Here is a 16,701-nt window from a genome sequence, read left to right as displayed (position 1 = left end):
ACATGACATTACGTGTTTTAGGGAACAAGTGTGAGTTGCTTCCTTATTAACCGTTTTTAGGGGGACAAGGTGCAAGTTGTTTCCTTATTAATGATTTGATAGAATTCAAGTGTGGGTTGTTTTCTATGGTACGATTTTGGTACAATTGATAGAAATCAAGTGTGAGTTGTTTTCTATGTTATATTGATAGAATTCAAGTGTGGGTTGTTTTCTATGGTACGATTTTGGTACAATTGATAGAAACCAAGGAGTGAGTTGTTTTCTATGTTTTGTTTTAAAAGGAACCAATGTGTAAGTTGCTTTCTTTTATTTCGATTTGACAGGAAATTAAAGTGTGAGTTATTCTCCTTTATTTCGTGTTTTAAGGAATCAAAGCGTGAGTTGTTTTCCTTATTTCAGGTGTGAGTTGTGTTAACTGTTTTGAGTTACTCATACGGGCTTGCAAAAGCTTACTGAGTTTGTTGTGTGGCAACCCGGTGCACCATTCAAACGGTGTAGGGGTTAATCTTGCAGGGTAGGATAATCGGGGCTGAAGCTGAGATAACACACTTGCAGCTTAACGGTAGGAAGCCATTTTTGTGACTTTACCGTTGATAAGGATTTCCGTTGTAGTAAACTCTGAGGAGCATTTACGTTTTATCTTGTTGTTGACAATTTAATTCGTAAGCTTATGTAACATATGACTCTGTAGTTATGTAACATATGACTCTGTGGAGCGGGTCAATATTGACATAGTAGGTTCAGGGAATCAATATGTGTGTAGTTTAAAGGGAAAAAGTTTTCAGGTATTTGATATTGATGACTGAACGTTCACGCATGTATAATTATGAGATTATATATCGATTTTTATATTGTGTTAAAAATCAGGGGCGAGACATATACATCTCAATAGATGACTGGAATTAGAATTAGAATTACATATTTCTTGTTATTTATTTAGTTAAATCAATTGCTTCATTTCCTTAATTCAATTAGATAATATTAAGTCCACTTTATTCTAACAATAGATAGTTGTATCCGAGAAGTAGATAAAGTGGCATATTTAAATTGATTGATCAACACATAGGAGCTCCATACCAATGAATTTTTATTACATATACCAATTGGAAAACTCTACGGTACATTAATGTACCAATACATTAAATAGACTAAATTGGATACAGAGACAGACTAACTCCATGCATAAGTAGATTAGTCTACCTTTGTACCGAGCTAGTTTACTTCTATATCGAATTAGTTTACTTGACGTATCGGTATATTAATGTACCATAGACAGTCCTATACTAATTAAAATACATAACATGTAAATTGAAGAGATTGTCTACGGTACATTAATGTACCTATATATCAAGTAAACTAGTCAATACAGAAGTAGACCAATTCAAGTTAGTCTACTTGTTCATGTAGTCAGTCTACTTTTATATCAAATCTAGTCTACTTGATATATTGATACATTAATGTACTGTAGAATTTTTTCAAATTAAAACCGAACGATCGATAGTCCTATTTTTTGACTAAAAAAGCAAAAAAGGCAAAAAAAAAAAAAAAAACACCTCTACTTACTTGTTACGTATGAGTTATGACAGTGTGGATGGTTCTCCTTCCAGAGAATTCTGAGCATTTCCTAGAGAGCATATGAAGGTCGGTTGTTTGATAAACCCCGGACAAAGAAAACCCGAGGAACAAAGACGACGTGGCATCATCCCGTCCCCAATTTTCGGATGACGATGATGGCGAACTTGAATTCGAAATTAGGGTTGTTCCGATTAGGGACACGGTGGCTGAGCAGTACTGGGAGTGGGCCAGCGAAGAGGGTCGCGGCGGTTTGGGGCAATGGAGACTACGGGAGGCTCGGATTAGGGAGCTTGGACTCTCAGTGGAGCCCTACCCTTCTGCTCTGCTCTGCATTTCAGGACCAAAGCCTTGAAGCCGTTGCTTGCGGCGGAGCTCACACTCTGTTCTTGACCCAAGCTGGCCGGGTTTTCGCCACCGGCCTAAATGATTTCGGACAGCTTGGGGCCTCCACTGATGTGCATTATGCTACTGTATGTATCATCAATTCTTCATCATCCTTTTGCTTACTAGTCAATCCTCTTCGAATTATGTTGATTTTGTTTGTTACTCATTTCTAGGAGCCGGTGGAGGTATCGGGAATCAACAAGCCAGTTGTGCAAATTTCCGCTGGATATTATCATTCTTGTGCTGTTACAGGTATTACTCATTCCAAATGTGAAATGCAAAATGGGTGAGGTCTGAAATCCAAAATTTGGGCCGTAAATATTATCTGAGGTTTTTGGGAGATTTAGTTTTTCGATAGCGTGGAAATCAGTTGCTTTTTAACTTCGGTATGTACTGTGTTGGCTAGGAATTTTTGTTGCGAGATTATTTTTGGTTCTGTTCTCTCATTTTCCTCTGTATTATCACATGTCGAATTCATGTTTGTGCTTTGTTAATAACTAATATAAATTTTTTGTTCTAATAGAAGTTATGCCTGTGTATAGTGAAAGTCATGGTACACATAGGCATGCATTTCTGAAATATTGAACTGGCTTTGAGACTGAACTTAAGAATTTCGGTGTAGGCAAATAGTTCTTATAGAGGGGTTTTCCTTTGATGTGTGACTTTAGCTGGGTTTATAGCACTTTGGAGAAATGTTTTCTTGTTATTTAGTTTTTTTTTTTTTTCTTCTCCTTCTTCCATCTAGTGCAAATGCATTTCTATCAGCTGCATTGACTCATCAGTTTTACTTGCAGAAGATGGAGAGTTATACATGTGGGGGAAGAACTCATATGGGCAGCTTGGCCTTGGAAAGAGTAAGAGTGCTGCTCTGTACTGATTTTGTTTCTAATTTGTCAACTCTGTATTCTATTTAAACACTTCTTTCTCAATAGTAGTTTATTAGCCATTGAATGGCAGATTGGAATTTGGTTCCTGTTAATTTTATGTTCTTCTCATACACAGGAGGAGCAAAAACAGTTCATGTACCAACAAAAGTTGAATGCTTGGCTGGAATCACCATTAGGATGGTAGCTTTGGGATCAGAGCACTCAGTGGCTGTTACTGGTATATGAGAAATTTTAAAATGTCAATTTTTTTTCTTTCTTACTTGTGGCCTACACTTGCTTGATTTTTTAGTCATTTACAATAGTTCTGAGCCTTAATTTATACATTCTCACCAGATGGAGGTGAGTCCTTAAGTTGGGGAGGAGGTTCTGGAAGACTTGGTCATGGTCCTGAATCAGGCATTTTAGGAATTTTCAAAAGTACCAGGTGGGTTTTCTTTTCCTCTTATTCCAATATTTCACTGTATGAATATACACCATCTATCTATCTTCCTTTTACTATGTTTGTGAAGAAGTTCCCACTGCCTGCAATCTGACACTGAATGATGCTGTCAGGAAAGATTAGCTTTATAGAACTTTGGTATAAATTCACTGGAAAGCACTCTGAGATCTCAATTATCAATTTTTGGACTGATTTACTCATAAGATTTTCTAATTCTATTCATTCGAGAGTTGTTCCAGGGTCCACAACTCAAAGAATTTCCTAATCAACGTCAATTTGGCACAAATATTGAATGCTTGCCTTTTCACAACGATTTAATTGCTTGCCTTAGCTTGACTGAGTATGTGGTACCTACTCAATGGTGCTCTGCCTGAGGATGAGAATGTGCTACTTTTATCTTGTAAACTGTTACATCTTTATTGTTTGTACCTTTGATACTAATAATGCTTATACATAGATATGCTGAAGTTAGATCCCTGTGACATAGGACAACACTGATATTGCTGCGTATAATTTGTAATACAGTGGGGTTCAGTCATTTTGAAAACTGTTCACTGTGTTCATATTGTTATTTATGAAGGCTTTTAAAGAAGACCTGAGCTAAGGATTGAGGACTTGCATCTGAACTGTTAGATCACATATAGATGGATAAGGTGCATCTCATGCCTCGTTTCTACTCCAAAAAAAAAGAAAAAAAAAAAAGATGCAGCTCGTCCACTCCTACCCATTTGTGAGCTTAATTGTTCATATCTAATCCAAGTGCTGAGGTACAAGTCCTCATGCTAAGTTCTCGACTTAGATATTATTAGAATGCCACCTACTCGAATTTGCATCGATAGAGAATGCTTGGACCTTGGAGTCTTGGAGCCACATAGGTCTAAAGGAAAGGGTAATTTGAGTGAGGCATTATAGTCAAACTTCCTTAGTGTGAACATTTAAATGTTTGTGTGTTTTTGTTCTGTGGATATCTTTGCATGGAACTTCAGTTTCCTAGCTTTCAGAAATAAAAGACTAGGTAGAAGTCATGAAAGCAAGACTGTTCTGGAACATATCTTCTCTATAACAAATTGAGCCGTTTGAACAACCATTCTGTTGGTTGGGGAGTGATCAGTATATGTATATGTATTTAAACATATACAAACACACATGCACAGATATAGGCAGGGACGGAGGAGTTCTAATAAGGATCTAAGTTGAGGACTTATCTTGGGGACCACATAGTTGAGGCCTACTTGTGAATTGGCCCATGATCGAAACATCCAAATTTTAGATCCGTCTTCAAGGATCACAGTTGTATAAAATAATAAAAGAAAAAGTCCAAATTAAATATTGCTTAGGCATTTGATTGTTCCTTTTTTTAGCAGAAGAACATTATGTTTTGTCCTCTATTTGATCATAGTTGGATGACTTTGTTTATTGATTTGCAGGGATGATCCTTGAATCAGATCTTAAAAATTGGATGGTTCATATCATGGGACCACATAAGGAGTGGCCCCATACGCGATTCTCAAGTTAAGTCCTTAACTTAGATCCTCATTAGATCTCATCCATACATATGTATAGACTATATACCATACGGGTAATGATAATTGCAAGTAGATCTCAGTTCTGTAACTACCAAAACCAACATGAAAACTCACCGTTTTGTTTTGTGATCTATGTTATTAACTAATGACCAGAAAGAACAATGATGGACAAATCTGGTGCAATAACATCAGTTTTCATTTGCTATGAAAATTTGCTCAGTATACCCTTTAGAATCTGTAATGCCTGTTTGCCCTAATTTATTATCATTAGCTTGTAGAGATTGAAACGTGCCTACATCTTCCTTGAATGCCCTCTTCATCTTGCTTTGGCCAATGAGATGCCTCAGACACCATGGTATCTAGCCATGCCAGTTATAGCTCGGGCTAAAAAGCTATGGGGAAGGGAGGATGAATACCATTTTTAAAATAAAATTTAAAATTGGAAAGACTAAAGAATAGAAATAAATGTGGTAAGATGTGTTAAGTAGCTTCATTTGTGCAAATAGAAGCACTGTAGTCTTTTATTTATTTTTTTAATATATTTTTTGTATAATATTAGTATATAAACAATCCTTATTGTAATTGGGATTTGGACATCACACTAAATGACTGAGAATAAAGATATCAGAAGTATTATATGATTACAAGTAGGCATAATTCTATTAAGCAGTATTATTTTATTAATACGAGAAGATCAGACACATGCAATGCATGTGGAATGTTGGGGGGAAGTTATATTAGGGAGAGAAAGTATTGCCACAATTATGTATAAATGAATAATATGCATTTTCTCAACTAGGATCTTAGGCTGGGTTGGTGGTTAACACCTGTGATATGCTTCAATGAAGAAAGCCAAGTTTCTGTTTTGGGTATGTCATGTGCAAAATGCAGGGAGAGTGTAGATCAAGCCTTTTTTTTTTTTTTTTTGCCATTTGTGGGAGAAGTTATATGGAGGCAAGTTTGATTGGGGAGATCCCAGCAGGGAGTCTTGCTCTATTACGGGCACGCCATCTCGGTTTGGCAAAGAAAGAAGGCTAAAGTTCTCTGGTGTTGCAGAGTGTTAGGCTGTTAGCTGTCACATGGTCACTTGGGATGAAAGAAACAGAAGGATTTTTGAAGATAATAGAGGTGTACTGTTGGAGGAGCTTTGGTATAAAGTAAAGTTTTTATCTGCTGTATGGGCTTCTGTTTTGATAGATTTTAGAAACTACAGCCTTTCTCATATTCTCCTTGACTGGAGGGTGGCTGTAGTCTAAGTATATGGTCATTAGAGTGTTTTCTCTGGAGCTAGCAAATTGCTTTTGTTGTAGCCTTCTGGTTTTTTGGTGTTTTGTGTTTCTCTGTTGTGGATCTCTTGTTCACTTTTATCGTATTAATCATTGTGACCAATCATTTTTTCTTTTTAAAGAAAAGAATAAGGAAAGCATAAATTTGAATGCATGCTTATCTTATCATGGTAATAGCTCCAGCATGGTCATCTCCCTTTCCTGAAGTAACAATTATCTTGCACTTTATATTAATTTTTTTTTCCTTTTTTCAGTGAATATACACCAAGGCTTATCAAGAAACTTGAGGGGACCAAAGTATGAACACTAGATGAACTTCTAAGTTTCTGATTCATATTCCGGATACCTTTTTAGTATATTTCACTAATATAATTTTTTTCACCTCAATGCTGCACAGGTCAAAAAAGTTGCTGCTGGATTGCTGCATTCAGCATGCGTTGACGGTACTCTTCTGGCCTTTGTTATGATCATATTCTCTGGATGCTTCGCTGCTGAACCTAAAAGATCTTTTTCATATCATTTTCTTTTCCATATTTTGCAGAAAATGGATCTGTATTCGTATTTGGTGAAAGAGCAGTAGATAGAATGGTAAGTTGCAGAGAGTAGCTTGTTTTAGTGGGTGAACTGTGAGCGTAAAATTGAAGAGTAGTAAACAATAAAAGGAAAAGGAAAAAAAGCTCTAATTGTAGAGACTAGAATACCCGAAATCAATAAGATAGAAGAGATGGTATAATATGAGTGTAAAGGGGAGTGCTAGATTGGAAAAGAAAGGGGGAAGGGGAGCCTTATTTGTCAAAAAATAAGGTACTTTTGATGATGGAATATTCTTTCCAGTTTAGAATTTCTTTTTATATGTAGAAAAGATGTTACTTGGCATTTCAATATTGGTCACCAAACACCATAATTACTAGAAAAGATTACTGCAATAAGTGACTCACAATACTCTTCCTAATGATGAAAGAAACCCCAATGCTACTGTTATGTAAGTAATCAAATTCTGTTTAATTTCATATCAACCTTTTATTTACAATGGTATCTAATAGAAATAAACTCATTTAATTTCCCATGATGCCCATTAAGCTCTTATATCTTTTAAAAGCTTATTAGGGGGTAGTTTCCCCAGTCAGTGGCTCTGCTTCTTATTAGAGATTTGGATGTTGGCCTCCTTAATAGTTCTTTATTATTTCTATACCAAATTTAGTGATAATTTTTCTGAATGAAAAAATAGGGGAGTTTAAAGGGGAAGAATGGAACTGCACCGTCCATGATCAGCAGACTGCCCTGCTCAGAAGAAGTTTCATGCGGTGGCTATCACACATGCATCATAACAAGTAATTTATCATTCTATCATCTTTGAATGAAGTCAATCAGCATCATGATAACATGAACTAAAAGTGCTGCGAGACATAATAATATAAGCAATCAGATTGATTTGTAATTAGTTGGAATTCAAGTATTTTCTCTGTCAATCAATTCATTTTCTTGTTTCTCAAAGGAGTGATGGAAGTCCCATCAGAGTGCATGATATAAGGAATCCTTAGAAACTGATCATTCATTGCGTTAAGATGAAGGGTTACTGTACGAGGGTGTGCTCCATTATTGAAACTCTTAAAATTTAAGTTAAATGTCATGAAGTGTAGCCATGCTAGAGTTTTGTTTTTATTTCTTCTTTTTAGTATAGTTTATTTGGCTTCAATTAAGAAGAGGATTTACAAGATTGACAGTGCTATGTGTATTCAACTTGACGAGTATTATTGGGTTTTCTCATGACTCTCCTCTTAACTTAAGCACTTGGGAACAACACTAACTTAATATGGTATTAGAGGTTTGGCTGTCTTTCTAGTCTTATTTTTGAACTCTGGTAATTCTGTTGATGTAGTTTATTTGATTGTATATGCACAGTTCTGATTGTGATTGTGAACTTTTATCTGTTTAGTATTGTGAGGACGATTTTCCTACTAGCTAAAGCTTCTAGGATCAGGGCGACTGAACAAAGTCAAGACTCGACCGACATCTTGTAGCTTTCCTTTTGACATTTATATCGTAGCCGGTTTATCGTCCAATTAATAATTTTTTCCACTGCTAATCATTAGCTAAGCCAGTTCTTATTATCCTTTTGAAAATTTTCCTAGAATAATGTTCAGATTGGTTTTGTATGAACTGTGTATCTGCCTATCTAATGGAAGTTGACCCTAATTTATAAAAATGTACAGTTGGTAAAAATACAGAGTGATTTTGTCATGTGCTTCCTGTGATGGATCATAAAGAGTGTGCCTTGCTGTGCATTTATATTTGTTCTATCCATATCATTGCTTCCTTTATTGACTCCAATAATCAATTTGCACTTTAACCTTGTTATATCCTGTTTCACCATTTTTTTTTGTTCTGGATAGGTGGTGGAGAACTCTACAGTTGGGGTTCAAATGAAAATGGTTGCCTTGGTATTGGGTATGTCCACTTGACAACTGTTTATTTAGTTACTGCTTTAAAGGTCAATTTTAGACTTAGTTTGCCGGTTATGGTTTTGAATGCATAATGTTGATACCATCATTGTGTGATTTATTTGTTTATTCCTTTAATTTGTTCTACAGTACTACTGATGTACTTCATCTGCCGGAAAGAGTTCAAGGTCCATTCTTGAAATCTGCAGTTATCAAGGTTCATACTAAACTTGATTCAGACTGTTGGTCTTTCGGGCTTCTTGCAAAAAATTTCTTTTCCTCATATAGGAACAACATAGAGCCTGTTTTATTTTCTGATTTTTTTATTTTAATTTTAATTTTTTTGAGTTTGGAGCTTGAGACATGATTTATATGAATGAAGAGAAGTTTATCACAATTACAAATATCCAAATGTTCATATACATATGCTTACATACTATATCATTTATATCTGATAGCCTCAACAAATGTGGATATACAGGTATCTTGTGGTTGGAAGCATACAGCAGCAATTTCTGGTAAGCACCATTTCTATATCTGATATCAAATTGCATGATGTAGAAGCATTGACTTTAATATTTGACATTTTCTTAAGAAACAAATTCTGTTGATAATCAACAAGTACATACATGGTGGACAGAGATTCCTCCAAAGTACATGTATCAACTATACAGGTGATCAAGGTTCAGCGCACGCCTATTAATTTTAATAGAAAGAGAATGTAACCGAACAGTCGAATAAACCTTGGCCACGTCTCCAATTTCTTGCTCTCCTTTAATTCTAAAAATGAATTGTTTACTTTCCCCTTCAACCAAAAACCCCAAAAGTTAACAATTAGCACAAATAGGTCATTAGAAGTCCAGAACTTTATCTCTCGCCTTTCCCCGAAAAACTTCTACTTTTCTAAGAAAATATAGTCAACCCTTTCGGAAAAAAAAAAAAAAAAAAAGGTCGACAAACTGAAAAAGTCTGGACAATGAATAAGTAAATGAGACCACTCATACTTGACAGATGAACTCCTTTGGGATGACAATCACATAGGTGGTAATAGTCTTTGAGTTCTATCGCTAGTGTCTACCCTGCATTGTGTGGGACTAATGGAGAAGGCAAGAGAAAGGTCACCTTGTCTTAGACCCCTTGAAGACCACAGTTTTCCCCTTGTCCACTTATTGCCATGATAGAAAAGTTTAAAGGGCTTCAGCAGCCCCAAATTCAGCTCGTCTACTTTTGTGTTTGGTCACAGCCTGTCCATTGTTTTCCAAAACCTTTATTTTCCATGACAATCGTATCAAAACCTTTGATTCATAGAAGGCAATCATACACCAATCTACTGAAGTTGGCTCCATTTTTATTCTTGGTTTTTCCAAATACATAAATCAATTCACAATCTATTGGCGTCCGCTTCTTAGTACTCCTGAATTTCATTAAATTTGCTTGATGTTTATATTGTGACGCACTGTTGTCACGATTTGATGCAGTAGTAGTTCTCTTTCCCACCAGCTGGAGTTAAATTATGTTAACTTGTGTTTGATAACAGAAGGCAATATCTTCACATGGGGTTGGGGAGGTTCACATGGAACATTTTCTGAAGAAGGGCATTCTTCTGGAGGACAACTGGTTTGTTTTCAGCTCTTCTATAAACTGCCTTATCATCATAGTTATTATGTACATACTAAACTTTGGCTGAAAGCCTGAAACAATAGTCTGAAATGCTATGAATGTACATTTTGTGGTGTATTGACAAATAGTGAGAACCTAGGATGTCTTGATGAACATAGAACAAGGACAAGTAAAAACAGTCTATTCTTTTGTTGAAAAATTGACCTCTATGAGAACAGCTTTATGAGGACCTATTCTCTTTTGAAAATAGTTTTGGACCTCTTTTGAGTTCATTTAATGCATGTTCAGATTTTGTATGCTTTGCGCATTTGATTCCTTCTGGAATCAGATGTTTCTTAGGCTAGTTTTGACTTGTAAGCTTATCAGATATTTCTTTCAGGTCATTGAGTTTGAATTAAAGCTGTTATGGATTTTTCTCATTTATAGGGTCAGGGAACTGATGTTGACTACATAAAACCTACGAGGGTCAAGTTTGGGGAGAATTTGAAAGCTTTACAGATATCATGTGGGTTCAATCACACTGGTGCCATACTAGAATACACCTAAGCTTAAGCTGTTGCAGTATCAGCAGAAGGACATGTACTAATGGTTTGGATATCTCTCACGGTACTTATTCATTCATTCATTCAAATGTACAATCATGGAATATGCTGTCAGTCACGGTACTACACTTGGTTATACCAAAGAATATGGATATTTCCTTTCTGTAATATCTAGATCCATCATGTACATTATGTATATGCTATAAAAGGTCCAACCATAAAAATAATATGATTCCATTGTTACAGTGATGGAAATGTAATCAGTTATTCACCAAATATATCCTAGAGGGTACACATAAGAAATCACACTTATTCCTATTGTATTACAACTTTCCAATCAATAAATGTTTTTGTGTTATATGTATGCTGATAAGTGCCTTGAGAATCTGTAGTGTTTCCATTGACAATGTCATAAAGAGCAAGCATCTGGGATTATCACGTTGAAGCTCTCTGGCTTTGTGCCCGGGACTGAAATTGCAAGCATCTGGGATTTGTCACGTTGAAGCTCTTAAGGAGCCAATAAGGGCATTACATTGACAATAAAAATGACAACTGTTTGCTTCACTATAAACGGACTAGAATTAGAGAAGTTTTACGGTACAGTAGTGGATCAATAAACAAAATAGACTTGGTTCGATATAAAAATGTAGTCAGAAACTAGTTCGCTAACGCATGGGGTCAGCCTAGTTAAAGGAATCAACCACAAAAGAAGACACAGGAAATACTTGGGTGACAGGTATCATTGAAACTTCCACATGCGTCCAAATTCATCTGACACTTTTCTAAATGTATTCAAACAAAAATCTTTTCTTGACCGTCACTGCGTATAAACTCGGCGCCGGACTTGGGCTCAGATAGAGATCAAGACGGAGATCCGGCACAAAATTAAGACAAATGATGAGTTCTTGTGTTCATTCTTTCGAGCATGATGCTCTTATCTCTGGTTATGGACATTTTTCACAAGCTATGGTGGACTCCAATGCGCATACAGAGTTTGATGGCTTCTCAGGGAATCAAAGGCCCTTCTTACAGATTCATCCATGGAAACGCCAAAGAAATCTCCAATATGGGAAAGGAAGCCATGAGCAGGCCAATTAATTTGTCACATGACATATTGTCTGCTGTTCAACCTCATTTTCACTCATGGAGCAAGATATATGGTAATTTTTAATTTCTACTGTAGTTAAAATCTTAATGGTAGAAATCATATATTTTGGCCATCAATTAATTCTATCATATATTTTGGTCATCAATTAATATTTTCATACATGCAAAATGATCGCAGGAACTGTTTTTCTGCAACGGCATGGTCCTCAAGCTCAGTTGGTGATTATGGAACCTGACTTGTGCAAACAGTTACTGAATAACAAAGAGAGAGCCTATGTGAAAAGAGAACCCTTCCCCTATGTAAGGAAGCTAGTTGGAGGTAGCGTTGGAATAACAGAGGATTCTGAAAAATGGGCAAAACTGAGAAAGCTGTCCAACTATGCCTTCCATGGAGAGAGCTTAAAAGTAAGTAATTCTCACATATAGTACTTACTGTACGTTCAGTAGTAATTAATAGTTTTGTGTCAATATATGAACATGTAGTACGTCCCGATAGCCTTGATAGATTGGGAAATTGAAGAGTGAATTTGTTGATTGCACATATATGATGATGGAATATACTGTTTTACTGTTACTAGAGTAAGATTCCAAAAATGATAGCTGCGACTGAAACAATGCTACAAGGGTGGAAAAAGCATGAAGGCCAAGAGATTGAGGTGTACGAAGAATTTAGATTGTTGGGTTCGGATGTGATTTCCCGAGCAGCTACCTCGAAGGGAAGAACATTTTTGAATTGTTGATCAAGTTCTCCTCATTATTTTCCAAAAATTCTTCTAGTACTAGGCTTCCCACCAGCATCAAGTATATGCCCTCCTTAATATTAACTAAATTTCTAATTGGGAATAATCATGTGTATGTATGCCTCTCGGCCTATGTTTGCATACTACGTCTCACCGTCTCGGTAGTGTTGTTCTGGTTGCTGACTGGAGAAACTTTGGTCAATCATCATTTAGACACACACACACAAAGAGGCCCGTTCTAGAGAGGACTTTTACTATTTTACACTAGTATAATAGTATATGAACTAATTCAATGATTTCAACAGTTGATCCTTTAGATTCCTTTGCAAGAATTGTGTCTACAAAAAAATCAATTAAATCCATAATCATTTGGCCATTCAAAATTGTGTAAACAAATGTAGTCTGTTTGTCCATTTACCCTAATTCTAGGGTCATTTATCCCACTTACCCATTAAGTTTCTTTAAAAAAAAAAACACTCTAAAGACCTGTTTCCTATTACACAACATTTCCATTTTTATATATTTTTGTTGACCTTTAATTATTTTTACCCTTTTCTTAACGGCCCTGCCAAATACATGAGCAGTTTCAAATTTTGAGGGAACGAAGAGAGAGAAGGTCTGGTTCTGGGGCGATAGAGAGAGAACGAAGAGAGACAAGCTTGCAATGGAGAGAGAAGCAATCTTGCTCTAGATTTGAACCTTGCTGCAGCTCGGTTTGAATTCTTTCTTCGATTTCAATTCCGTTTGTTTTTTTTTTATCCAAGTTTGCTTTTCATCTCGATTGAATTTAAGTTTGATTTTGAATCTGAGTTTGTTTTCCTGTACAGTTTGTTATTTTCGAATCATTGTGCTACTTAAGTTTGACCTATGTTTTGTGAAATTTTGAGCTTTGATTTGGTTCGATTTGCTATTTTTCTTGATTATAAGTTTGTTGTGCTAAGTTTGATCTGGTTCGTTGTGCTAAGTCTGTATGATTATGTTTTGAAACAGTTCGATTCATTTTGTGTGATTTTTATTCTACATTTTGATGAATTGTTGTTCACTGATCTATTTTCTATGTTCGAGTGAAGTGATTTGGTAGTTTGTGAAGTGATTTTGGTCTTTGCGAATCCTCTACTTATTGGGGGGCAATAGTAGTTGTCAAAGAACTCATTTTCTTCTTTTTTGTTACGCTTAATTGTTACTGAAGTTCAGTAATAGTTGTTCATAGTAACTTGTTTATGTTTTGTGAAGTGATTTTGGTCTTTGAGACCTCTCTATGGGGGGGAATAAAGGTTTATTAGGGAGCAATAATGGTTTGATTTTGTTTTGTTTTTTGGTTTTTTTATGTAGGAATATGGATGGTTCCTTGACTGTTAACTGCACTTATTCTGGACAAGGTTTCATGTTTTGTATTAATCAATAAATGAGCTATGCTAATTTGTTTGAATACATTTGTCAACGGTTCAAGTTTTTTACAGCTGATGGTGTTGAGCTTCAGTACTCGCTTCCCGGATGTGCTGTTTTTTTTTCTTCACAATGATAATGATTTCTAGATGTTGTTTAGCAGTGCCAAGATTTACAAGTTGAATTGTGTTGATATTACGGTGTTGAAGAATAGTGGAAGTTGCAGCAAAAAAGCTTATGTTTCATTTGGAGATAGCTGCTCCAGTATTATGAATGAAGATGATTACCTCACTGAGGCATTTAGGACTGAAGTTCAGATGTCTTACTTGTCGAATGAGTGGTCTAGTTACATTCAATGTGTAGGGCAGAAATTTTGTGGCGGTTCCTGTTAGGTCCATAATTATCTAGTAATTATTCCCCTAATCTTGTACTTTTGCTTAACCTTTGTGTTTATTTATATATATTTATTATGTTTTCTTTATCATGCTAGGAAATGATGGAGAAGCTTGGAAATGCACTAAAAACTCAACTTTAGCACATTTTCCTACTCCGGCTAGGAGAAACCGAGCTAGGCAAGGAAGGAGGAGCGGCAGACTGACCAAATGAACTCCAAATGCGTTGAAAATTTCCAGATCTATTCTAGACATCCTAAGGATAATTTAGTATGAAGAGTGCAAGAGCTAGTTCGGAGTAGAAGGCCATCAAAATATCGGTCCAATTTTATGACTAAAAGACGAAAACTGCAAAACCGGACCTGTACGGATTCCGGCAGCATTTCTGGCCAAACCACGGTGAAATAAGTTCTGAAATTTTACCAGGATAATCTAAACTCATGGAGGAACATTTAGTATGAAGAAGTCAAAGGCCAATTCCTAACTCTCGGTGGAGATTCAATAGAAGGAAGAAAGGAGAAGAAAGTGTGAAAACGGACAAAAAATAGGTCAACGGTGGTCAACGCAGGATTCCGAACATTTCCGGCCGAGTTGGCCGGCTGAGAACATGTGTGGAGGACAAGGAAGAGCTGACTAGGGTTAAAGACTTTAGGTTGAAAGACTTTAGGTCTAGGTTATTTTGAAATTCAAAATTTGAAAGATGACAAGTGGTCCTATTCTTACACCTTACACCTTTGTCTCCCATTTATTACCTTGTTCCCTACACAATGACCCTTCTACCCCTACTTTTTCTTCTCCACCAAAATATCTATGGGCTTTGTAGGTCATTTCTATGTGGAGTCAAAAACTAGATCCACATTTTGTGCTTACAAATTTGTCAATCACATCTAGCCCTTCATTCCTTTTGATCTCCACCCTTGATTTGGATTGCATTGGCCTTTAAATAGCCCTTCCTCTCTCCCAAAACTGTGCATCCCCTTGGCTCCCTCATTTTGGAGCATCAAAATCTCTCATTTCTCTAGTTTTAGGTTAGTTTTTCATAGCTTGTACATAGTTCTGAGTTTGTGTGAGAAATAAGTGTGTAGCAAACACTTGGGTTTCACCAAAACCGAAGTTACTACACACTCTAAATCAATCACAACACTTGCTTTCACACATCCAAGCCTTTGTTCTTCTTTGTTCTTGAGTTTTGTGGATGTGTATGGTGTTTTGGGTTGTAAAACCGAAAATCCCATACCTTGAAGCAATTCTCTCATCATTTGACATCTTTGAGAGCTAGGTGGGAGGTTGGGTAGTTCTTCTCTTTTCTCCTCCTTCTCTCTTTAATATGATGTTCATGGCTTGTATTTGTAATAACATGTGTTGTGAGTAGTTGGATTTGGGGCTAGGGCTAGCTCTAGCCTAACTTATGTGCAAATAATGTAAATTTCCATGTGTTTTGATGTTTATGCATGTTTTGAATCTATGGGCTTCTAAACGTTAATGCTTACTAAATGTGTTTACTAGCTTAGTCACCTAGAAAGCATGTTTAGGAAACTAATGAATCATAAACTTGAACTTGACCACTTCTTGAATCCGTGAGCATGTGTAGCCTTTAGGTGGTGTCTTAATGATTCTTACGGGAATTGTTAAGTTGCTTGAATTTCTTACTCTAAACTTAATGGATGTGTTGTGAGTTTAATTACTCTAAGGGGGTGTTAGGCTTGCGGTTCATAGCCCACTTGTGTTTTAATGAAATATAAATGGGACTAAGGTTGTGTAATTTAACTTAGCTTCACCAAAGTTTGTTAAATTGCTTGATTAGTTGGTTTCTTGGTAGCTTCACCAAAGCACTAATGGGAAGTTTGTCAAAGCATGTTATTAGATCACATATGGGTTACATTTGGTGCATGAGTAAGGTTAAATGTGATTCCTAAGTCTCTATTCTTCTCATTGATTTAGTCTCTACACTTTTATTTATTTATTTTATTTTATGCAACTTAATTTACTTCATAAAAATTAAAATCAACCAAACCGCTCACTACCACAATTGTAAATGCCATCCTCATGACCTTTAGCTTCCAAATGGCTAAGGTTGTGAATTTATAAAAAGATAGACTCGCATGTGTTTTCTAGGTTTTATTTTCGCGGTAATCTAGCTTTGGGTAGAGTTACTCAATCCCTTGGGTACGATACTCTTACTTTTCCCCTTTACTAAAACTTGACCTCCTAATCTTGGGAGTAGGTAACATCACATAAATTTGCACATATTTTTCATATTCGTGAAGCACCCAACAGTTCCCGTGAGTTTCGAGACAAGCTTAGAAAGTATGCTGTTGAAGTTGAGTTCAACTTTGTGTTTATTAGAAATGATTGGGACATAATTCATGTAGTTTG

The 16,701-nt window shown here is 36.1% G+C and overlaps 2 protein-coding genes across 5 annotated transcripts; both read left to right on the top strand.

Moving 5' to 3' along the window:
- Positions 1–1,591: 1,591 nt before the first annotated feature.
- LOC133724675 (ultraviolet-B receptor UVR8) lies at positions 1,592–11,064 on the top strand. Of its 3 annotated transcripts, none has more exons than XM_062151461.1 (14): positions 1,592–2,045; positions 2,133–2,211; positions 2,757–2,813; positions 2,962–3,063; positions 3,180–3,270; positions 6,352–6,394; positions 6,495–6,540; positions 6,639–6,685; positions 7,326–7,428; positions 8,491–8,545; positions 8,689–8,755; positions 9,020–9,056; positions 10,076–10,155; positions 10,585–11,064. In XM_062151461.1, exons 1-14 carry the CDS (start codon positions 1,722–1,724, stop codon positions 10,702–10,704), a joined length of 1,251 nt encoding a protein of 416 aa, XP_062007445.1. In that variant the 5' UTR covers positions 1,592–1,721; the 3' UTR covers positions 10,705–11,064. The 3 variants fall into 3 exon arrangements, with proteins under 3 accessions (XP_062007445.1, XP_062007443.1, XP_062007444.1); XM_062151459.1 differs by having other exon boundaries at positions 2,742–2,813; XM_062151460.1 differs by having other exon boundaries at positions 1,593–2,045; positions 2,754–2,813.
- A 168-nt stretch (positions 11,065–11,232) lies between these two features.
- LOC133735549 (cytochrome P450 CYP749A22-like) lies at positions 11,233–15,748 on the top strand. Of its 2 annotated transcripts, XR_009859114.1 has the most exons (4): positions 11,233–11,860; positions 11,986–12,212; positions 13,132–14,340; positions 14,424–15,748. XR_009859114.1 is itself a non-coding variant. In XM_062162954.1 (3 exons), exons 1-3 carry the CDS (start codon positions 11,626–11,628, stop codon positions 12,545–12,547), a joined length of 624 nt encoding a protein of 207 aa, XP_062018938.1. In that variant the 5' UTR covers positions 11,238–11,625; the 3' UTR covers positions 12,548–13,114. The 2 variants fall into 2 exon arrangements, 1 of the variants encoding a protein (XP_062018938.1); XM_062162954.1 differs by lacking the exons at positions 13,132–14,340; positions 14,424–15,748 and adding an exon at positions 12,386–13,114 and having other exon boundaries at positions 11,238–11,860.
- Positions 15,749–16,701: the final 953 nt, after the last annotated feature.

Source organism: Rosa rugosa, chromosome 1 (genome assembly GCF_958449725.1).
Source record: "Rosa rugosa chromosome 1, drRosRugo1.1, whole genome shotgun sequence".
Classification (NCBI taxonomy): Eukaryota; Viridiplantae; Streptophyta; class Magnoliopsida; order Rosales; family Rosaceae; genus Rosa; species Rosa rugosa.
Note: the sequence above shows the minus strand (reverse complement) of the source record. Positions and strands in the feature narration are given on the sequence as shown.

Excerpts from the sequence above, each read along its gene's own strand:
- LOC133724675 (XM_062151459.1), top strand. The coding sequence starts at position 1,722 with ATGACGATGATGGCGAACTTGAATTCGAAATTAGGGTTGTTCCGATTA. Across the intron at positions 6,541-6,638 it reads GCATTCAGCATGCGTTGACG|AAAATGGATCTGTATTCGTA; the intron begins GTACTCTTCTGG and ends CATATTTTGCAG. Across the intron at positions 8,756-9,019 it reads TGAAATCTGCAGTTATCAAG|GTATCTTGTGGTTGGAAGCA; the intron begins GTTCATACTAAA and ends GTGGATATACAG.
- LOC133735549 (XM_062162954.1), top strand. The coding sequence starts at position 11,626 with ATGATGCTCTTATCTCTGGTTATGGACATTTTTCACAAGCTATGGTGG. Across the intron at positions 11,861-11,985 it reads CTCATGGAGCAAGATATATG|GAACTGTTTTTCTGCAACGG; the intron begins GTAATTTTTAAT and ends AAATGATCGCAG. Across the intron at positions 12,213-12,385 it reads TCCATGGAGAGAGCTTAAAA|AGTAAGATTCCAAAAATGAT; the intron begins GTAAGTAATTCT and ends TACTGTTACTAG.